Genomic DNA, 24,692 nt, shown 5'->3' with positions numbered 1-24,692 from the left:
ATAGTAACAAAAAGTTTTTACATAGTAATATCACTGGACAATGTGAATCAAATATGATCCTTAAGAACCTGTATTCAGAATTTCTACTAACATATAACGGACTTCCATTGAAGACTTCGAAGTTTTTGAGCTCAATAATTTTTGTTATTTTTTAAGATAATCTCTATACTAAAACCTACCCTAGCTAAAAAAAGTAATTCACCTGAAATTCCCCATATGAAAAAAATCACAGTATATAAAAAAAAATGCTTTCTGTATTTACATATTAATTATGAATATGATTTTTTGCTATTTAAGTCAGAAGTGGAGAGATTCTTCCTTTTTAAATAAGTAACGTTTTATTAAATATTTTCGCAACAGTCCTATTAATTATAAGTCCGTTAATAAATAAATGAATTCGTAATTTCTTAATACAAAATAATATATAATTAATTCTGAACCTACAAGATGTATTGTATTATCTGTACGGGTCTTAGCACAATTTAATGTGAGACATTCAGCTATAACTTATACTCTCCACGATGCAACATTATATGAGATTAAGAAAACGCTACTTTCACCTTAGGCGACTGCTTTCATATACTGCTTCTAAAGGCCAATGAACCATTACTGTGTTGTGATATAATGATGATCGAATCTTTTACTTCGCAGTGTTATAATATGTTTCGTGTGAAATAATAAAAGTGAATATGTGCTAATTTTGGATAAAATAAAGAAACTCTCATAAATCACACTTGTGTTTCGGTCTATTTAAGATGTATATTGCGACGGAGAATATGTATGTAATTTTATACTCTTTTTATGATGATTAGTATTTTGATTTAAAAAATATATAATTATCAATTAATTAGTTTTAGAATTACATTCAAAGATGTCGAAACTGTAATATTAATTATGATTAATACGCAAGATGTCGTTAACATCGTATGTGCAATATCATAATACGCAGACCCGTGAAAAGCGCGGGATTTTTTAAGCGTAGTGTGTTCAATTTCTCGGCTGGCTAAATCCTCCATCACAGCACAAGCAACATTTCCGCTTACTGTGGTGGTAGTAGGAGATTTTCAAATATTGTCAGGCTATTCGTAACCCGTGAATGTTTGTCTTTCTTTTTAAAAAAATTATTCAACAAATTAATGTATTTATCAAATATTAGTGGATCCCGCAATGCTTTGCTATTGCTAATGTCTTTCTCGGACGTCACTGACTTCTTACACCATTCACTATTATCAGAGATGTGCAAAATGGGTACCCAAAACCATTTGAAATGCAAAATGGAAATGGGTATAAACTTTTCAAATTGAAAATGCAAAATGCAAAATGGTTTTTAGTAAAGCATTTCAAATGCAAAATACCTATTTTCAAAATGCAAAATAGTTTCTCAGGTCAAACAATTAAAATAATTATAGAATTTTTAAACAATTTTGTCATTTAATAATGGACATCAATGAAGAGCGAACATATTACATGATGGTAAATCCAAAAACACCATGATTTCAGATTAGAAACCACAAAAAATTTGCGCGGGACTAATGTTGCCAACGTAAATACATAGAAACTGCTATCTAACATTTAATATTACAGCATCATGGCCCCATGTTCAGTATTTGAATCAGTATTTTTTGTAATGGTATCACTCAATTGCCAGGGCTCCTACCAGGGAGCAACTTGACAAATGTAAATTATCTCTCATAGCGAGGTTGAGGACCGACTGATATTTGGGGCTTATGAAAAAAAGATGAGTGTAGATAGTAGGAAGAATGTTGCAAAAAAGCATTTAAAATGCAAAATGGAAAATATCCATTTTGCATTTCCATTTGAAATGGATTTATTTGAAATAAAGCACATCTCTGACTACTATATACCACAACGTTACTGTTAAAAAGCTTCATTACATAGACTTCGTTCATTCGACTCTGAAACTCATTCCGATGTAAAGATATTGCGTTATGTATTCCTCGGGAATCCCCGACTTTTTCTAACATTTTAACTACTCACTAAACACTTCTAGCACTAATAATAACAAACTTTCAAATGTTCAGTGATATTGGTTGACTACTTTTCAAGTTTTGCGACCACAAACATACGCATGCTGAATTTTTTTGTATTAAGAAGATTTGTATGTATAAAATAATTTACCTTACGAATGAACACCGTTAGTAAACTTAAATCATTAGTGCTTCAGATTAAAATCTGTTAATTTTTTTTATGAAATCAATGCACATTTTAAATGTAGAAATTTATTAATATAAAATAATTTTGGTACCTACTTTATCGCTCGGTTCACAGAATCAGTTCCAATTTTGAAAATTAAAAGTTCATTGAACGTGAAGAACGTGAAAGCACATAACATAATATATATTTATTTTTTTCGTTTTTCTGTTTTCTATTTTATTTTATAATAGCATGTCTTATTCTTCTTTATTCTTTTTTATTTTCGTTTTTCTTTTTTCTATTTATATTTTCTATTTCAACTATAAATTTTTTTACTGTAACCTTCCCATTTTTAACACGTTTATATATTTAGTCCATATGTTCACACTAGACCTCACATAACTATATTCCATTGGTCACCATGAAACAGGCAGTCGCAGTATGGTGATTTAATGTATCATATGTAAATAAATGTTTTAATGTATATTATATAAAAAAAAAAAATAACGCAACGTGTTTTAAATCACGCACACCATCACAGATATCCGAAATTTGTGGTTCTCAACAGCTTATTAAGCGAGAAATCGATTGTTAATTAATAATTATATAATCCATTTATTTTTCCAGAAGATAAGAGAAAGATAATTTTAGTGGCATTATTGTCCTATAAACAAACTAATAAACTATTTTGACTAAGTTCATTTGAGGACTTCAATCTTAATAAGGGGAGATTTTATTCCTCAGTGACACCCCTGCATCTCTACAACCTTGGGACTGTTCCAGGGGTGGCACAATACAACTTTCAAATTAAAGTCCCTCTAGGATTAAATAACTCAATTAGGTTTAATGTAATTAGAACGAATAATGTTACTGCAGTGTACAATACCAAATTATTCAAATCAAGTATCTATCTTATAATAAATTGCATTGTGTTGGGTTTAATTACTACTCAAAATGATTTCAAGATGAATGAAAATAATGCCTAAGAATTTTCATTGTACTGAAAACTATTAATTTAACAACTATTAGCATTCATGTGATAGTCGTATTCTAATGGATACTTCGTGTTGCTAAAGTACTTCTTCGTGTTGCTAAATAATCAGGTCTAAATCATCGATTGCAAATTATAATCGAAGATGGTTTATGACCTCTTGCAATGTATTGCGTACTTCAACATACTTTTGGCATTTGAATGCAGAGTCTAAACAAAATGCATATTGCATAATATAAGTCAATAATATCCTACAAGTATACTAAAAAAAGATTTATTGGTTTTTTAATAACAATTAAGAGTTTCTTGTTTTTCATTCTGGGTCATTGCAAATATTTTAAACTAACACACCATTATTTTAATGGCGTTCTTAAATATGCATTTGACAAAACAATTATATCTGATGTTGCATACATATTATTGTGCATTAGGTGCATTAGGCCTCCGTGGTCGGTGGGTAAGATTCTCGACTAGCAATCTGGAGGTCGCGGATTGACATATTTATTTTAAGTGATATATTAATGTACTTTTACGGCACGTTCCAGAGTTGAAAATACTCTCAGTATCGCCCTGTTTTAAGAACATCATTCAGAATTGAAACGTTGCTTGAATTAGATTTTGTCATGTTTGGTGATCAGATCTGAACAGCCCGTTACTTTTCCACTTTCCTTTTCCTCATATCCTTCCCCTTCAGCTTTCCAATACACCCTCATTAGGGTTGCCATAGTCTTACTGGCTCCAGATAGTAACGAGCAGTTGGGCGTCTTGTGCGGTTTTCAAATAAAAATATTTAAAAACCTTGCAATTTTTGTTCAAATACCAAAAATATTTTTAAAAGCGTTTTAAAAACACCCCATAAATAAACCCGAACTTTTATAATAATACTAAAGTTACAATAAATTAAATCAACCTTAATCTTGGTAACACTAATCTTCTTGTTTCTAATTCATAACATACAAAATAACTGACTAAATCAAACGCATGCAAACGCAAACCAAGCATCTGAATCTGTAAATCCTACATTATGAGTGATCATTTTGATTGTTATGCTAGGAATAGCGCATGATGAAGTTTAGAGTGCTCCCATAATAGTTCCTTATTAAAAATGCACTCTGTAAATTAAGCAATAGAAAAACAACGAAATTAAAAAAAGACAACCACATAAAAACACGAATTACACGAAATTCGAATAACATTCATAATGATAATAATGTAATCCATATTTGATTAACTCGTTTGAAAATAATTTGCATGTCTTGCTGAATAAACTTGTTTGGAAACTGAGTATGATCATTAAACAGAGATCAATGTCCTTTTCTTCCACATGTATACTTTAACCTAGTTCCTAGGCTTGTTCACCTTGCCATTTTAATCTTTTAAACAAGTACATTCGAGTCTGAGAAGCAATCTCTTCGACTGTGACAGTCGTAAATAGTTAATAATCACATTTACACTACGAAGTTGCATTTAAAACATTTAAATTTATGCAAATGAAATCATTATTGCTTTGCACTTAAATTAACACAATAAATGCAGGAATAAAACATTTAAGCATGGTAATTCAACGGACTTTTAATTGACGATATAATCACAGTTAAGTTTAATGCAGATGTTGCTGAGAAGTTTGATAAGCAAGGACGTTGAATTTTTGCAAATTATGCCAAGAATTCCGTTTGTGTTGAAAACATAACCATTCCAGAAAATTTAAAAAAATATTGCAACTCATGGCAAGGTTTTACCAAGTCACGAAAAAAAAAACTTTTATAGTGATGCGTATTGCTTCTGTAGTTTGATACAATTTGCTATAATATAAATTAATAGGTTTATATAATATGTATCATGCAAAATTATTTTCAAATTAATCATTTATCCGTGAAGCCACAGTCAGAAGCTGGGCGTTGTGTACAGGTACCCCAGATACTTGATAGTACACAACTGCTGACCCTGTACAAATCGAAAGTGCGCCCCACTGTTGAATTTGGCAGCCACCTCTAGTCTAAAGCTCTTTCAAAATAATTGAAAAAAATCCAATAATGTGCAGAAACGGGCGGTCCGTTTTATAGATTGCACTATCTTAACAAATGGATTGCAATCTTTAGAGCACAAGAGTCAGGTAGGTATGCTGTCTTTGTTCTACCGGTATTAAAATGGACGATGCTCCAAGGAAATAGCATCATTGATGCCTTCTGCTCCGGTGCGTAGTCGAAAAAACTCCAAATGCTCGCCCAAGATAAGTACACGGTTCAAAATTTTCACATGAGAACGGGTCGCTTATAAGACCAGTTCTACGATTTGCTATTTTTTGATTTACTTCCCCCTAAATCTTCGCTCTCTTTAAGACCCATGTTCACTGAACATCCACTCAGCATCCTGAAAGATGACATAGACCATGTTGGAAATTATTTTCCTAAGTAGCTCCTAGTTGGATCTAATATAGAAAAGGATGAACATCTTACAACATTTTTACAAAATAAATAGTACCTACCTACTTCTTTTTCGAAGATCGCACTTTTTAAATAGATGCAAAAAATACCGGAGTACATCTGATCGTGTGAGAGTAATGTAAGCGTAATGAGTAAGATAAAAAGGGACGCTGAGATGATTTGAGTATGTAGAGCGAATGAATGAAGAAAGGAGTGTAAGGAGAATATATTACACAAATGAGAATGGTAGAAGAAGTTGAGGACGCCCGAGGAAGACACGGCATGATGAAGTGAATTAGATACTTGAGTCGGGCCATGCCAAGAGTCAAAATAATAGAAGAGTATGTATTGATTGATGTATGTGTCCCAACACTGAGTTGTTTGGTGGTGCGTCCTCTCTGCCTACCCTTTCAGATCTTAGGTGAAACTTGGCTACAAACATTGCCACCCGTAACGCTGAGCAACGGCCGAAATTTCCAGTACGTTCTATGACGGCCTAGGTACCTTAGCGCTGTGGCACTGTGTACTAAGTAGTACTTGACACCCTCCGACTCGAATACTGGCGTTCCACTACAAGTCAGTTATTTAGAGGAAAAGAAGGTTTAGTTATGTACATATCCACCATAGTAGTAGTTGAACATGTGATAATGATTGAAATATAAACAATTAGCAGTCCTAAAATAGAACTAAATCGAAAAATTGCATACGTATTACAAATATCCTTAAATTCCTTAAAAAATGTAAGAATGTATACGCAACAAAAACACATAAAAAAGAGAAAATATGTTTTTCTTATTCTTTTCATATTAACGAGTGCCTACTTATGTACATGATAATTCCACCTTACACAACCATAATTTGTAATAATTTTATGTACAATGTAAAACCTATTGTTAGTTCACATTGTTACCAATCCGATTTGATAAGGTGTTGTTTGATAACACTTTATATATATTATATTGCATGTTAATCAAGTTGTAGAACTATCAGAGCAGAGAATTGGGAATATATCGGTTCATAGTTCTTATTGACGGTATCAAAGCATGATACATGTACAGGCACTTAACACGGTGCATAATAAAACACAGGTAATTTTTATCATCAAAATCAAAGAAAATTAGGTTAATTTGTTAAGAATTTTATTACAACATTGAATTTTTCATCGATCCAGTGATCCCAACGGGTAAATCGTTAATTTAAATGAAATTAACAAAGAAAAACAGATTATAAAGTTAAATTTTTCAAACAAAAAAGTATGTTTTGAGATTACAAAGTCCCCATCACGACACAGACAACATTTTCCGCTTACTGTGGTGGTAGTACGAAATTTTCAAATATTTATTTATTAATTAACGCCCTTTTACGGGGCTTTTACATTAATTATTTTACATTTTTATTGCCATGTTAGTCAAAACCCAGGTTTTGTCATTATTGTCATATATTATTATTGTCATGTTAACCAAAACATTTTTTTTTGCATAAGGGGTGATGCAGATAACTTCATTAATAGAGTAGGTGCTAAACTAAAAAATGACTAAAAAAGCTAAGCTAGCACTTTAATAGAGCCCTTATACCAATCCTAATGTATGGGAGGTGAAGGATGAAAGATAGGCAGAAAGCTGGAGAAATGAGATCCCTGAGGCGTATGTATGGTAATATCGCGCATGACGGAGTGAAAAATGTAAAGGTTGACAAAAATGCAAGTGACGCTTAAATGGTTTAGGCGTGTAGAGCACGTGAACAAGGAAAGGAGTGTAGGGAGAATAGCTGAAACGAATGTAAATGGTTGAAGTAGTCGGGGACATCCAAGGAATACATGGCACAATCAAGTAAACCAAACACTGTACTAAGTCGGACCATGTCAAAATAACAGGAGGGTATTCATGAATCGAGGGGTGTACCAAGACCAAATTGTTCAACGTCCAACTTCTCGCCTATTACTGCGGTGAAATGATAATGGTTAGTTTAGGGACTGTGATAGAATGGAACAGACAATATTATTGTATTTTTTACTGTTAATCAGTAACCTATTCAAAAACTACGTAGCCCATGTTGGTTATTTCATTGTGAAATTAAAATAGTTACGGTGACCTGAAAATTCAAGATAGAAAAATCTAATAAATTTTGCAAGGGAATGAACTATTGAAACCTAGATACAATCATTATGTCTTGGACCTTTCAGTCGCAAAGCAGTTCATGTAATTCACTTTGAGATTTTATGAGCAGTCATTAGACAAACCGTTCGCCCAGTTACAAATGACACATTACATAAAGACCAGTTAACGTGCATTCATTAGTATTAAGCCTGTGGGTGAAATACATCCACAAAACAATTTATTATTAAATAGCTATACCCCGCCACGCGTTACTATGGGCTTCGTCTGTCGGTGCAGATAGGTAAACAATAGCGCATGTTGCTTTTATGTCCAACAGGTGATGCTTTTTTTAAAATACATTTTTTACCTGTCATAGGTGACAACTATATAATATAAGTATATTAAAACTCACGCGTATTCGAATCCAATGTTGTGTCAAAATTTATAAGCAATCAGTCAAGAACTTTCGGAGATTTAAGTTTTTTCAACAAACGAATATTTTCATTTTTATTTATATCGATAGATAGGTTATATTCCTTGTCTGTTATAATATTGAACAATTTTTCATTCTTCCAAAAATATCGCAGATGATACCAAAATTGCATATAATTTTTGGAATTACAGCTCCAACCAAGACCATATTTAGTCATAGTTTTCATAATTATTTTGTAAACCTCTTGATCTAAATTATGTATTTTCATATAAATCTTTAACCAAACCTACCCAAAACCTTGATTTAAAAATACTTCGCAAGATAGAAAAGCTCTAATTAAATTATTTTTAATATTTACTTCGTAGTAATCATCATCGTAACACATGATAACTATTACCCTCTTTTTCACATAAATTCTAGACCTAACCTATTCCAACCTAATTTAAAACATTTAAAAAGTGTTTGAATTGACTAAGTAATATTATGCAAGGGAGATTAATTTAACCTAAGCTAATCATACTTACAGAACTTAAATTAAAATCTAGTGAAACGTATTGAGGAACAGATAGTATGCAAAGATATTGCCACTTTAAACCAGAATTTTGCCAAAAGAACCGCATATTTTATGCACGTAACGTTTTTTTCTTCTGTAACTTACATGGACAACATTTTTGGACTTTAAGTAACCAAGAAATTACGTGCATAACATATGCAGCACAGTGCCGTAGCGCAGTGCCCCTACAGTTATCAAATCAATGGTAACCCGTTCCGAAGCAACTTTCACTAAATGAAACGAGATTACCCATATTGGGAACGATTTAACGTGTCATGACTTGGAACAACTGTATCAGTCACTGTCTTTCTGAATGCGTATTGCTATATGGTTTGACTGGCAATAGATATGGTAACAGACCAGATAAAATCTTATTTATTTCACAGATTGTTAAAAAGTCTTCACTTCAAGATTTGCAGTTTTTTTTTAATGTGAACACCGCACAACAGTTCCAACTGCTCCCGATCGTCTAGAGCCAGTGAGAGTATGGCTTCCACAATTGGGGTATGTTGTGAGGATGAATTTAGTGTGGAGAGGAAGAGTAAGGTGGAAGAGTACCTGGTTATTCAGTTCTGGTCATCAAAACACGACTAAAGCCATTTAAAGCAATGTTTCAATTCTGAATGGTGGACTTAAACTAGTGCGATACTGAGAGTATCTTCCACTCTGGAAAGTGTGGAAATCATACTAAATATTATTTTAAATTATTATTAAATAAAATTTACTTGCACACGCCGGGATACGAACCCTTGACATGGGATTATGCATAGCCGATGAGGAGGGGGTTAGGGTTATGTCATGAGGCTGAAGGGGATGAGGTAGAAAAGGAGATATCATTTTTTCAGAATTACCTTAATAATTATAAATATTGTTACATTATATGTATATATGTGCGGAATTTATTTACATCAGCCCAGTTTCGAACCCGTGCTTTCTGGATTTGTCCATCAGGACCCAAGAAATGTTAAAGGCTCGGCAAAAGCTGTTTAAGCAATAGTTTTACAGGTGTTAATTGACTTCTGGTCTTGAATTTTTTTTAAGGAAGTTTTAGAAAAAAAAATCTATTTGAGAAAATACATAACTATTAAAAAAATATTATGAAATAGTACCTTATAATAGTGTTAAAAATTAACACTTTGCTTTAAGCAAAATTCTTTGAGTGAAGCTCGTAAAACGTGCCTACATACTAGATTTGGCAATAAACGTACCATGATATATAATATCGTAGGATGACGCGATTGTTGTGAAAAAACCTTAATAATACAAAAGCATTATTTCTTGATTTAACATGTTGGATAATAAATGTTATGCAGATTGTCAAATAGTGCTATAACATTTTTTTCTAGATGTTACGCAATCTCTGACGGCCGGAGCGATGACCCTGGATTTGATTGAACGCCTATTTCGATGTTTGTCAATGACTTTATTTTTAAATTTATAAGTGTTAATTGACATTTATTTGCTCATAAAAATTAAATACAATGTTTTTTTTAAATATTGGCTTTGATATTTTTTAATGACAAAAAAATTAAAATATCAACTCGAATTTCCAAACCTAAAAGCTAAAACCTAAAGCTAGTAAAAGAGTGCATTTTAATTTATACTAAGTTACGTAAATATGAATACCATGTTGCGCTTCCTACTTCTTTAGCTTATGTTTCGGACAGCGTTACAGTCTTCATCATCACACTTAATTACGTTGGCTAAAGAAGGAAATATCGCAACACGGCATAAAACCCCAAAAAATATTCACGATAATACTTTTGGCCGTGATAATCTGAAATCTCATTCACGTAATTTTGGTTAGCTGTACGTCCTGCGTAACTCTAGTGTCATGCATAAAAATTGGAACTAATTGGGTGAAGAATTCATACAAGCGATAAGGTATTTACCTATAAAATAATCATTTTTAAAGAAAATCATTTTTATTGTCATTTTTGAAATTTTAAATAATTCCTCAAAAAATCAGAATATCTGTGATTTTGGTGAAGTTATAATTGATTAAATGTGTAAATTGAATAAATGAATCAATTAATGTATGAATTTACACAGAGCAAACGCCTTCTCTGAATTTTTACTAAACAAGAGTTGCAACAGAAATAATTACTCAAAAGTATAAAATTACGTTAAACTTACAAAAATAATAGATATACGGATAAATTACGTTTCTTCAACAATAACTATGTTTGTAAGTATGTTAGGCTGAAGTAATAACACCTTCAGGCCCTCAAATTTGACCATAAATTACACTTTTTTTTAAATGCGCCTAAAATAAATGATAAAGTGTCTGCTCTGTAATTATCACCCTGGTTCAACCAACTCAGATTTGATTTGAATTCACGCATCATTTTCAAAATTGGAATTGATTGTTTCAAGAATTCAGGCAAACGATAAAGTACCTACCTAAATTAAAATATTTTAACATAAAACTATTTTATTGTCATTTTCAAAATTGGAACTGATGTGTCAAGAATATATACAAGCGGAAAAGTAATATTTTTTTTTTTTTGTTTAAAAAGAAAGACAAACATTCCCAGGTTACGAATAACCCAACAATGTTTGAAAATCTCCTACTACCACCACAGAAAGCCGAAAATGTTGCTTGTGTTGTGATGGAGGACTTAGCCAGCCGAGGAATCGAACACGTGACGCTCGGGTGAGACCCAAACGCTATGCCCACTCAACCACTGACCGGTCAATATAATTATTTTAATCATATGTTTGGAATATTTCATTTATTTTTTTTAAATTTTGACAAGTAAGGTTAAGGGTCTGCACTTTTTAGCTAACATGCAACTATCATTCCTACAATTATAATAATATTCCGTGATTTTTCACGGGTCTGCGCTAGTTAATTATTGACAATAATAACTGTTCAATATGCACAAAGCATTCTTTTTAGGGTGAATTGCCTAATACAAAAAAAAACAGTTCTATGACGATAGTGGTTGTGTATTTAACGACAACCAAACAAGTCAATCGATATTATTTCGAATTCCTCTTGACTAACTAAAATAACAATTTATATCAACCACAATTTGTTTATAACACAATTTTATTTATTTTTTTGTGGTATTTTAAATAGTTACATAGTTATCGATGCCATTATACAATCCTAATACACATTTAGAACAAATCAATCTTATATTTTTGTAGTTTAAATGTTTTTTTCTAATTTTATTTATTGTGGTAATTCGCCAAATATCTTAATTCCTCCGAACGTCAACAACTTTTGACTTTGGGTTTTTTACTGAAGGAGACTTTAATTTAATTTTAAGATATTAGTGCCTACACCAATTGCCGATAGGTGGTTAGGTACTTTTTTTCTCTGAAATTTTCTTATGTGAAAGCGAAACTAAAAAAGTTATGTTTTCAGGTCGGCTGGCCCCATGGTATTGCGCCGGAAATATGAATAATGCCCGAATTTGTTATAAATATCGATCTATCACGTAATGAAAATGTAAAAAAGCAGTAATACTTGTTTACATCACTATCGTATGGATATTTTTAATAGATTTACGAAATCATATACGGGACGCATAAACGAATTGGCCGGATTGCGATGCTTACAAAAACAGACCGGATCATTAAAGTTACAAACGTTATCTAAAGAAACGTGAAGTTAGCAACAAAACGCGAAATGCGAAAATAACCGAGTTTTTGAAGTTTTGAGCAAAGAGATGCGAGTCTAAAAATCTGCCATGAATATTATTATGAGTAAAGATTTTAACCCGAGAAGTATACTCTTCCTCGTATAGCTATACCAACGCTGCATCTGCGTACTAAGGAATTATAATTATAAGTACGACTGAATATCAATAAACTACGACTGCTAATGTTTATTTTTTTGTATTTGTTTATTATTTGTGTTTTTTACAATAAATATACAATGTTTCCAAGTCATACTGTTTTAATTTATACTACACTTCCATTAAAAACATTTGTTTGTGGATGGAAGAGGAGTGTACATTCGCGAAAAAATAATATAACTAGGTTACAAAGTAAAAAAAATTACAAAATTAAAATCCATACAAATAATTGTATTTGAAAGGAAGAAAAAATATATATTATGGAGGATAAATAGAGTATAGTAGGATAATTTGTGAAATTTTCAAGTGAAACTAGGGGAATCAGTTTTTTTGTTAACGATTTCCCAAAAAATATTTTTTTTTATGTAGTTCTTCAATATTTGTTTTTTATCATTAATGTTTCTTATTTCTTCTGGTAATGTGTTAAAGAAATATTTTTCTTGGTGGGTATAATGGTGCTGGGTAAAATAAGTGTAAAGTTTAGGGCATGCAAATATATATTTAAGTCTGGTTCGATTTTCAGCTATGAAAGAGTATTTATCTTTTTCTTTTATAATTTGAATAATTGAATTATAATAATAATAGAATGTGTAGGTACATAAAGGTTTGTCATGCCCTTGATGTTAATTTATTACTAAGCGACACTATTCTAAGCTTAACCTGCAAGTAAAATCCAGTTACGCAAATATTCTTGTTTCTAAAAATATTTCCAATAATTATTTAGTAATTTGTTTATTAATTAAATGTCAACAAATTTATCCGTTCTACTGCAATGTTACCACGTAGCACAAGGTCTTTACCGGTGCTATTTCAAAATACTGCATCAAATGCCGCATTTTGCATTCAGCTATTGCACAACTTGATTACCTTTGTACGTGATATGAATGGTAATTTGAAATTGCATTCCATTGACAAACAGTAGAAGAACACACTATTTTGTAATAATTACTTTAGGTGTGTTATTTTTTAGCGCGGGAAAACTATGTTGTATTATAGTTCCCTTTCCTAACAACATAATCCTTAAGATTTACATTTTTTAAGGCGTAAAGAACGTAATCATATAGGGCTTTGCTGAAAAACAACCATTAATGTAGGATAAATGGTTATTTTTTGTGTGAATTCGCACAAGAGTCCCAACTGCTTTCAACCGTCTGGAGTCTGTGGCATCCCCAATTGGGGTAAATTGTAAGAATGCAGGTAGTGAGGAAAAAAAGGAGATGGGGAAGATGAAGACGGAGAAGTACCTGGCTATTTAGATCTGATCACCAAACACGGCCAAAGCCATTTCAACCAACGTTTCAGTGGTGGTCTTACACCATTGTGAAACTGAAAGAATCTATCGCCCTGGAACGTGTCGCAAATATACTACATATTATTTTTAATGTGTAAATTGTGAAATAACATAAATTAAGAACCGGCGACCTCCAGCTTGCTAGTCGAAAGCCTTACACCTCGACCACGGAGGCTGTCAAAAGTTTATGATAAATGATTGTATATTAGAACAACTAAAAACTTTAATTCTTTACAAGCCATTAAACTATTATACGTATCTCTAGTAAGAAGTCTAATTGAATATAACTCAGTAGTTTGGTCTCTATCTTACAAAATTCACATTAACAACATTGAGCGAATACAAAAAAAATTTCTACGTTTTGTAAATTTTAAATTAAATATCCCTGTAGACTTAAAATACAATTTCTTATTAAATACTCTAAAAATACATACATTAGAAGATAGATGTAAAATAAACGATTTAACGTTCTTTAAACGATGTAAAATTCAAAATACTTAACTCTAAATTCGACTGTTGTGAACTCCTGCAACTTATAAACATACATACACCCACAGTAACAAAACGACAAAATACAATATTCTACAGCAGCACACATAAGCGTAACTACATTGCCCACTCTCCGATACAATGACTTCACACCATGGGAAATCATTACTTGGGTGATGTTGACATATTCAATACCAACTTGGCAAGTTTTGTGGATCATTTAAAACATTTATTTCAACAATACTCCTAAACACATCATGTAAACCTACAAATAGCTGTAATTTTCTGTTTTTTTTTTTTTTTTTAAAAGAAAGACAAACATTCCCGGGTTACGAATAACCTGACAATATTTGAAAATTTCCTACTACCACCACAGTAAGCTGAAAATGTTGCTTGTGTTGTGATGAAGGACTTAGCCAGCCGAGGAATTGAACACACTACGCCTGAGTGGGACCCAAGTGCGATGTCAACTCGGCCACCGACCGGTCAATTTTTTGTTTTGTTTCTTGTGTTTGTATGACTTGTTGCATAGCTTTTATCAAATGTAATTTTATTCTTATTTTTTATGTTTCAAAGTATCTGTCAAATTAAAATTATACTACCAACATGTAAAAGCCCTCTGGGCGTTAAATAAATAAATAAAGAAATTAATTGTGTAAAATTTAAACCACGTATATTACTATGGGGTAGGATTGAAGAAGCGTATAAATTTCATTTTGCAGAATCTTTTTCTTCGGTTAATTTATCAATAATTATGATTGATAAATCTTTGTACCTCAAGGTTTTGTCAACCTTAACTAAAATTTCTATAATATTCATGAAGTGTATAATTTTTTTTTAGCTATTTAAATGACATTTCCACACAAATAAAAATAGACACTTTGTTTTGTCTCTTCTTTGAGATGTGTAAATAAATAAAAAAAATGCATTTAAAATTTATTAACACTTAAACAGTTTTTTGGAGGCTTTGAATAATGATTTAATACAGGCGTTAGTAAAAATGGATAATTTTTTATGTTACGTCACAAAGCGTCAATTCATTATTCACAATATATCTTATTTGGGGATGCCATAGTCTCATTGGCTCCAGATAGTTGGGAGCTGTTGGAACTCTTGTGCGGTTTTACATATAATTCATCTTAAATTTGTTTCATACGTACGAAAGGATTCAAAGCCCGCCCTAACCGCATCTCAACACTTACAAGAAAAATATTACGTCATAGTTGCCACCAAATGATTGCATTGTTTTATTATTTACAATAATTTATCACTAACACAGGACAATGCAGTATGTATGAAGTACTTAGTCAATGTGCCATTAAAAAGGGATTAATCGATCGCGAATATGAAAAACATGTGATTGTTATTTTAGCTGCAATATATACTTAAGATACTTTTGGAAAAGCGATCTATTTCAATTACATAAATGTCGTTAAAACACTTCATACAATATAAATGATAGAATTATTCTTTAGCGTTCGTGAAAGTTTGATAACTGTGTTCAATAGTCACCAAAGTTGGACCTGTAATCTGTACCTCTGTTTGTTTATTGCCTTGTAATGTTCATTTATATTCTAGACACTTTGATACCGACAATTCTTGGGTAATTCAGACATGCAAATCAACGATATTTGAGATGATTTGAAGTTATATCACGCGTGTAGAGTGTTTAACCTAGAGATTGGTAAATCATTATTTTTTTTACTTTTGATAGTGATCAAATATCAAAAGCATTAATTTCATGTACTTGCATGAAACCAACATACAGACGTTAGTATTAATCGTTGATTGTTACACTGTGCGTTATTTGCGCATTGCCTCACTTAAATACTTTAAAAAGCTCTACGCCCTTCCCCAAAGAAATAACAAGATATTAACACCAACGGCAAATGCGCCGCAGGCAAAAGAAATTTTGGTTCAGAGAAAAACATGAAAAATTTTCAAGGGGAAGCTCACCACGTGTTTCATTAGTTACGAATAAAAAAGAGACTATTCAATTTTCTTCGGGAACAAATACATTGATGCTCGAGTTTTACATTTTTAACGTCTTTTTTTCATCGGACTGTGGTGTTCCGGTTCTGCATACATTTAGGTTACCTTAGTTACACATTTTTTTACAAGAATTTTGTTATAATTGAGCAATTTTAAGCTAGTTCTAATTCAATAGAAAAAATAAAATTAAAATAAAACTATTAATATCCCTGCAAAATTATAAACATCTACAACGATGCACCACTGCCATGAATTAAAATGAAAATGCTGCCCTAACCCTCCATCCTTTTAATCACCCATTTTTTTTTTAAAAGTACCTAAAATAGTAAATTAATGATTTGCGCATGCACACTTAGAAAAACACTGATCACAGCAACTCATTTACCTTATTTAATTATTGAAAACAATACACGCGATTCTTAAATGAAATTTCGATACAAAAAAATCAGAAAAAGATACGGTCGCATCTAGGACATTATTTATCTTACTTTTCCTGCAGTTATGAATATTTCAGGAAAACACATTTATGACAAAATAATAATTATTAGAACTATTGAACAGTTACTGACGCACTTAATCTACATATTAAATTTAAAAAATATATTGATAACGGTTTCAGTTCAATTAATTATCATTACTATTTTATAGAAATTGTATAAATAATCCTTTTTGCAAGGTCTAGTACGCTCGGTACTTAATATTTAATTAAACTGGTGGCATTTTTCTATCGAATACATTTTGTTTAAATCTACATTTCATCTGCTCAATTCGTACACGAAAAAATCTACATAACGATAAAATAATTTAGCCATTTTGTTATCCGTTTTAATTCAGTATATTTAGTACACGAATACGTAAGGATAACAAATATTAACAAACAAAGAAACAGCTTAAATTTTTAATATATAATTCAAGCTAGGCAGCTTTCTTTTGGAAATCTGTTTTATTACTGAACAACGAGAGAACCCAAAAGGACAATATGGCTTTTGTCGAATGTTTAACCGATAAATTAATGTTTTACATTGTGATTTCGATTTTTTAAATTTGTATACTTTACATTGTATGGTACGTTGACCAAAAAATGACACATTCCCTCTTAATAAAGCAAAAACATAAAATGGTTGAATTTGAGAAACACTATTGCTCAAATACAAAACAAACTTGTTCATTTGAAATAAGCCAGTCGTTTTCTAACCACAGAAGAATAACAAAGGAATATTATGTTAAATTGCTCCGGCAAACGTATTGTGCTTTTAGTATAATAGTGAATAATTCATTGAGCGTTTAGATGTGGTATTAATTCTTAACAGTCTAAGCAAGTACTCCAGCAAATAATTCCGAAAAGCTTCAATACGTTCAAGTGAAGGTCATCTTCACTCAACCAGAGACATACCAATCAGAGACCATGCTCTCAAAGAAATAAATCAACGGTTCTCAAACTTGGTAATGTTGAATCTCTCTGTTTACCGAATCCATGTTAATATTTAACTGCTTGATCATACGTTGAAATCTAATGCCACTGTTTTGTTGTATGCACAAAGTAGGAAAATTAATTAATATTTGTAAAAAAATACGCTAAGCTACAGGATTTAGTTGATATTGGTCGTGATTATCTAAGCCATGTCAAATATCCAAATAACTGCTTCATTTACGCATATTACAAGCCAAAAACAGGATATGTATATAATTTTCATATTGATCACAACATGAAAGAAAGCCAACATAATATGATATTATTTCGTTAATAAAGTGGTAACAATCAATAGAACTACCTTGATTTGGTAATAATTGCTACATTCGTAATTTGTATTGAAAGGCACTGCCTTTTTCGACAAATACAAATGATTCGCGCACACAATCAATGCGCAACGCATGGGTCGAATGAAACAACATTTAAATATGACTTATGGCAGTGCAGTTGGTGCGGTCTTGTGATTCTTATTGAATACTTCACGCGTATTTTTAAAAGTGTAGATTGATTACTTGCAAAAATTTTACAAATTTTAATATTATCTACTTATTCTGCGAGTGAAGTAGGCAGCGCTTCTGTGCCTATATGAATGGCACGCCCAACCAAACAGTGGTTTTATTTATTGATTTTAGAAAATATCCGTGAAAAGTTCAGGAACAATGACGATGATTGTTGATCAGGGTCCATCGCATTAAGGTGGTTATTTTATTCTTATTTCTTGATTTTTGAAGTTTTGGATATCTCTACATTGTTCATATTCAAAATAAGTCTATCTCAAAAGGAGGACGTAGCGCAACGCACAGTATAATACCCCTAAAAACAAATAAACTTTGCCATCAAATTTTAAATATATGTGCATCTTTTTTTTCTTCAGCTCTCCATGTTTACACCACTAACATGCAAACGAACTTTTTGATTTGTAATGCTGCACTGTAGTCAATTAGTAGAATTTTACGTGAAACTTTTCGCGGCTCCTAGTTTGATGATAAGCGATTTAAACAATCTTGAAATGTAACATTATATTTTACCACAATATTTACGTTTTTCACCACAATTTTCTTCTACGGCTGTTGATCTTTAAATGCTTTCGTAAAAAACAATAAATTTTGTACTTCAAATAGGTTAAGGTGTTGCGTGGTAAAAAAATACGCACTGCTTTCGGAATACTGATATTTCAGTACCTAGTATGTCAACGCTTGGTCAAATATGAAACCCGTGCAATTCAAATTCAAGACCAACTGACTCTACCGAAATCTACCCACTTATCTGCTCTTACACAGAGATTTCATTGAATTGTGGGTGAATATTTGATTTTTACTTACACAAATTGCCAAATTTACAGTGCTAAATATTTACTTATTCTTCGGTCTCCGTAAAACAGTTGTACACCAATATATTACCGAGATTACAAATGTAGAATACATAAATATGCAGTAAGTGAAAAATGGTAAAAAATTACAAATAAACAAGTAGGTAATAGTAATTATCGATGGTTTAAAATAATACCAAAGAAGGTAAGCTATGTTGAGCGTACATCCAAGAGGTGACATTATTATGTAACGTTACGCTGAAACAATTAGAAAAGATTGATAAGAAATACAGCAAAGAACACGGAGAAAACTTACTGATTTAAAATATTGTTAATTTATCAAAAACTGCAGGCCTTTAGCTGTTGACTTGACAGATTTCCTAACAAACTATTACCAAAACACGAATACGTTATGATAACGTATTCATAAAAATTTAAATATTGTCACAATACGTCATTATATTTATCAGGAAAAGCGCAACTGCATGAACACGTGTTCCGATATGCTGAATGTTCTAATATTTTTTTTATGAAATGGCTTGCCATCAAATTTTTAACAGGATTTTAATAAATCAGCCATACTCATTTTTCTCCGTGTAGATCTATAAAGATGTGTAGTTTTACTATTTTATACAAAAAAAAATCGCTGAATTGTCTATAAGTGACGTTGAACGTCAATGGTCAACGTAGCATCGTTAGTCAGTTGGGTAGCTCTGTAGATTGGCACGATTTAATAGGCGAAAATTCTCGTTTTTGAAGCATAAAAAGGTTCTTGAGATCTTCTACGAGTATCTTGTTTGGAACGTATAAGAACCCCTTTCAAAATTCCAATGTTTACCTAAACATATTTTTTAGCGACATTCAAAGGTTTTGATATCAAGTTACTTTTGTTGAGAACAAGGATGGATAGTATATACATTTTCTCATATGCAGGTAACGCATAACCTTTTCTTTTTTTTAAAGAGAGACAAATATTCCCGGGTTACGAATAACCGGACAATATTTGAAAATCAGCTACAACCACCACAGTAAGCGGAAAATGTTGCTTGTGTTGGGATAGAGTACTTAGTCAGCTGAGAAATTGAATACAATACGCCTGGGTGGGACCCAAATGCGATGTCAACTCAGCCATCGACCTCTCAGCAACCTATTTTGCAATCTTTCTTTGTCTATACAAATCTGGATAAAAATATACTAGATATTTTTAATTTGTATGGATATTTTAAGCGACTAATTATTGCTTATAATAATTTGTTATCCTTTGTGCTATGCATAAAAACTTTGTCTTATAAACATTAGTTTATCATTAAATATATATATATACATATACATTGTTGTTTTTATATCCATGATGGGGAAAATTTATCAAGAAATAAAAATTTTCACAATGAAGTTTTTCAATTTCTCAAAAATCTTACACTATGCTATTTTTTTATGAAATTCAAATACTTTTTCATTATCTATTTAAGATTAAGCAGTATTTCGTTAATTAGATAATTTTTATTGACGTATTGTTTATTGGTGAGTAAAAAAAACTAACAATTTATTAACTAACGTGATTGTTAAACTGTCATTGACTTAATCTTAGCAATTAAAAATTATTTTGCAACGACGAAAATTAAATCGCATATGTACTAATTCAGTGAGATTACCAAATAAAAATTTCCTATTCTGAAATGAAAATAAACATCTGAGGAAATAGAGAAAGTCTTTACAAACAAATTTGATGAGAACATAGTCAGAAAGGTTGTTTACACAAACGCTTAAATAATACTAAAGCATATATAGTTATTTGAAGGTCCTTATTATCTCAATGTATTGAAATAATTATTATATGTCAGCAAATAAAATTACGTGATGAATACATTGAAATCTAAGATCTGATCAAATTATTACTGTGGTTTTCTTATTAATAATTTGGCTTTAAGTGTGACCACTTTTTAAGTATCAAACACTCATGATATTTATGTATCCAAAGTGTTTAATCAACAAGCTTCTTATTGTAAAAGCTTCCTCGTATCAAAAACCGAAATATAGTACGTAACTAGTAATGAATAGTTTATCTAAGCAGGCACGTGCTTACGACAAATAACTCGGGAAACTAATCGAAAGTAACTTACAAGTTACAAGTAATGTTACTACTCGGATAGTTGTTTAGTCTTGGTTTTGTCGATAACGGCTTTAACCAGAGTAACAAGTTATGCAGCTAGTTTGCAGAATGTTTGCTTACAGAATATAAAGACAGATATTTAGATTCGCGGTACATATTATAAGCTTTATTAATTTACGCTAGCCTTTTGTTGTGTCTTAAAGAATAATACACAAAAATAAAGTACATCTCATAAAGAAACAGTAATTTGTATACAGAATACTATATTATATTCACTGCTTTGTAACTTTATATTTGATATCAAGTCCATCTAAATTGAAAATTGGGGTAAGTTTATGTATAGCATTGAAGCAACCGCTAAAATTAACATTCATTTTATGTTATAGTGATTTACTTTTGGGGTATTATGCCGTGTTAACCTACCTCCATCTTTAGCCAACGTTTTGGACAGCATTACAGTGTCATCTTAGGGAATAATGTGTAAGATTACCCTGATGATGGACACTGTAATGCTGTCCAAAATATTGGCTAAAGATGGAGGTAGGTCAACACGGCATAATACCCCAAAAATTAATCACTATAATACTTTTGGTCGTGAAAATCCCAGTCTATATTTTCATTACATATGCTTAATAGATATAATATAATATTGAGGAAGATAATACTAACAAATCGAAACGAAACATGAAACAGAACAAGACACAGAAAGTAAAAATGTCTCAACTGGGAATCGAATTCAGAATCTCTACTGAGACAACGTCTTTATCCACTCGACCATTGAGACCTGATTATTATACGTCATATTATTCGATCTCACATTTTAAGTTTAGAATTTTCTATATTATATTTAAGATCAACACACATATGACGCATAATAAATAGGTGCCAATGGTCGAGTGGATAAAGACAGTGTTAAAACAAATACACATGGATATAAAAGAGTACAGCACTCTTCTTTCATCACAAACTTCAACCAAGGCTTACGATTATCTATGTGTTAACTAAGAGCATTGATAACCAAATGCTTGCTTCATTACGCATGCGTATATTTAAATAGCCTCCTAGTTACGTCATTTATGACTCAAGGTTAACGACTGAAAAACTGATTTTCGTCATGTCTCCTATTATCAAAATTTATTTGAATTCACGTGTTCATTTTCAACATTCGCTACTTAAATGGTCGTTATTCTTAAAATAATCGTGAGGTGATTTGAAACAACTCTTCCCCACCCCTTATAAATCTTTTCAATGTCTCGACAACTTACCCTTTCCACTTTTTCCCCAATTGATTTCATGATAATGGAGGAGACAACAAAAAACAATGTTTCGTGGATTTAAGGAGTAGACCACCGAGAAAATTATTAAATTAAAACTGATAAAAATAATCATTTCGTTTGGAAAGAGCCATAATTCTACGAAACGTAACTGGGCAACCACATATTCGAGAGGTTAAATTTAAACACTGCACTTTCAAAACAATATATTTTTTAGTTATCATACAATAAAAAAAATCAGCGCTATAAAACAAACTAACATTCCAATAAAATCCATTGTCAAGAACACAGCTAATAAAAGAGAGAAAAGAAAATACAATACTGTAACTTTCTCAAAGATTGGTTCTTTAAAATAATTACTTGGAAAAAAAGCAATGTTTTTTCCTGTACTGAGCAAACTGGAAACGTCTACCTACAAATGCATATACTGTTGTTATGCTAAAGAATGGTTAAAAATTTCAAGGAGATTTAGAAAATCAGTTAGATGACTTACAGAAAGAGGTGAAAGGTTGTCATTTTCCTGGAGTTCAGCATCTCTCCTGATTCTGGGATAGGCGGATGTATTGACTATTGTGAGCGCTAAAAGCGCCAGTGAAACTGTGAACCACCTCATATTAGCACCTGGTTTATGTAATTCTGAAATAAAACATACACATAACGATTAATCTCACATTCGAGTAGAGCGTTCGCCAAGTTAATCATGTTTGGTGATTATATAATATATCGTGTTTGGCGGTTCGCTTGTAGAAAACTTTATCGTTTAATTAAAATATTTAAATAAAATGTGAAGCTGATTAACGACAAGCACTGGGAAGATCACTTCACGATCCTAAACACTGTTTTAACGATTTACAAATTAGCATAATGACTGAAAAGCGAAAGTGAATGCACGGCGTATGGCGGAATCGTTGTTCGGATATATTCAGAATGAAGCCGTTATTTCTTAATAATTGCTTGGCCTTTATTATATAGATCGCAAGTTTATGCAAACAAATCGAAACCTACGTGACTGTCAATTAATTATCTACACTTAAGATGCGTCCGTTCCGGTGGTCGCGGAACGAGTGAGCAGTCTTTGTAGACCCGAGAAGGAGGGACCCGGAGTCCATAGTAACCGAGGAGGTGGCTGAAACGCGAGAGGCGAAAATGATGCGAATAGTGTTGCATGTACCTGACTAAAGTGAGGCAGGACAGTGAATGGCTGGAGCTACCAATGTACACTGATATTTCTACCCGGCGCCGTATGTGGGTCGCTCCGGCGACTCATAGCCTTGAATCTCGAGCTTGGGTTGAAGATCGATTCGTGCAATGGTACATTAATAGCGTTACATTGATTTTAAGCCACCTTGTAAAAAACAGTTCCTCTTTGCTAACGAACTTTAGACTAGTTATAAGGAAACGAAACGCTTTTTATAAATGACTTCAAAACAGTGGTAAGGTTTTCAAGCAACTTTTCTGCGTGCTGAACTGAGCGAAAATACGTTACCTCCTCGATCATTCTGCGATCCTGGTGCTCCTAGGAGCAAAATTTGCACTAGGCGACTTATTATCCTAGTTTTCAGAAAGCTTTCATGTTTACCTATCACTTTTCTTATCTCATTTACTAAAAAGGATTCGATTTAAAAATAAAAATAACGTTCCTAGACTTTGAATTTTTAAGCTCTGAGAACTAGGTTTCATTTTCCTTTCCGACAAGGTCAAACTTTTACTAAGCAGGTTGTTGCAAATCTTACGAAAAACCGTCAATCTATTTGTTGCAAGTTGATCATAGCAACATCTATTGACAAGTAAAAGTGCAAGTAATTTTTATAATATTTACTATGGTTTACACAGCCTACGTAAAATAATATATATTTTTAAGGTGGGAATGAAAAATCCTTATAGAATATGATTTAAGATTTTCACGGCCAAAAGTATTTTTGTTATTTGTTTTTGGGGTGTTATGCCGTGTTGCGCTAACTCCTTCTTTAGCCAACGTTTCGGACAGCATTGCAGTGTCCATCATCAGGGCAGATGTGTTATTTAAAGAAGGAGTTAGCGCAACACGGCATAACACCCCAAAAACAAATAACAAAAATCCTTATAGAGTCTATAATATTACAATGCAAACAGACATGTAATTGTCTAACAAAATTTTCTCCGAATGTGGCAAGTCATAATCACTCATGATTTCTGTAAAATTTTCATTCAAACGTCACTGAGGGAACTGGTAGGACTACTAACGGGACACTGCCATATCAGGAGATACATGCAGTTGTTAGGAGTGGAAAACACCAATAGATGCAGAAATATAAAGA

The 24,692-nt window shown here is 32.0% G+C and overlaps 1 protein-coding gene across 2 annotated transcripts in view; it reads right to left on the bottom strand.

Annotated features, from left to right (window-relative positions):
- LOC149417184 (uncharacterized) overlaps nt 1–23,607 on the bottom strand; it is a 29,386-nt gene extending 5,779 nt beyond the window's left edge. The window contains exons 1-2 of one of the 2 annotated variants that reach the window (XM_089639934.1): nt 23,567–23,607; nt 22,889–23,031 (exon numbers count right to left, since the gene is read on the bottom strand). In XM_089639934.1, the coding sequence (XP_089496060.1) occupies nt 22,889–23,008 (120 nt within the window). In that variant the 5' untranslated portion in view covers nt 23,009–23,031; nt 23,567–23,607. Of the gene's footprint in view, nt 1–22,888; nt 23,032–23,400; nt 23,503–23,566 lie in introns of those variants that run through there. The other variant, XM_089639933.1, reaches the window with a different exon arrangement.
- Between the last annotated feature and the right edge of the window lie 1,085 nt (nt 23,608–24,692).

Source organism: Hesperophylax consimilis, chromosome 15, assembly GCF_061612785.1.
Source record: "Hesperophylax consimilis isolate HC1 chromosome 15, BYU_Hcon_1.0, whole genome shotgun sequence".
Taxonomy (NCBI): domain Eukaryota; kingdom Metazoa; phylum Arthropoda; class Insecta; order Trichoptera; family Limnephilidae; genus Hesperophylax; species Hesperophylax consimilis.
This window is presented reverse-complemented; position numbering and strand designations above follow the sequence as displayed.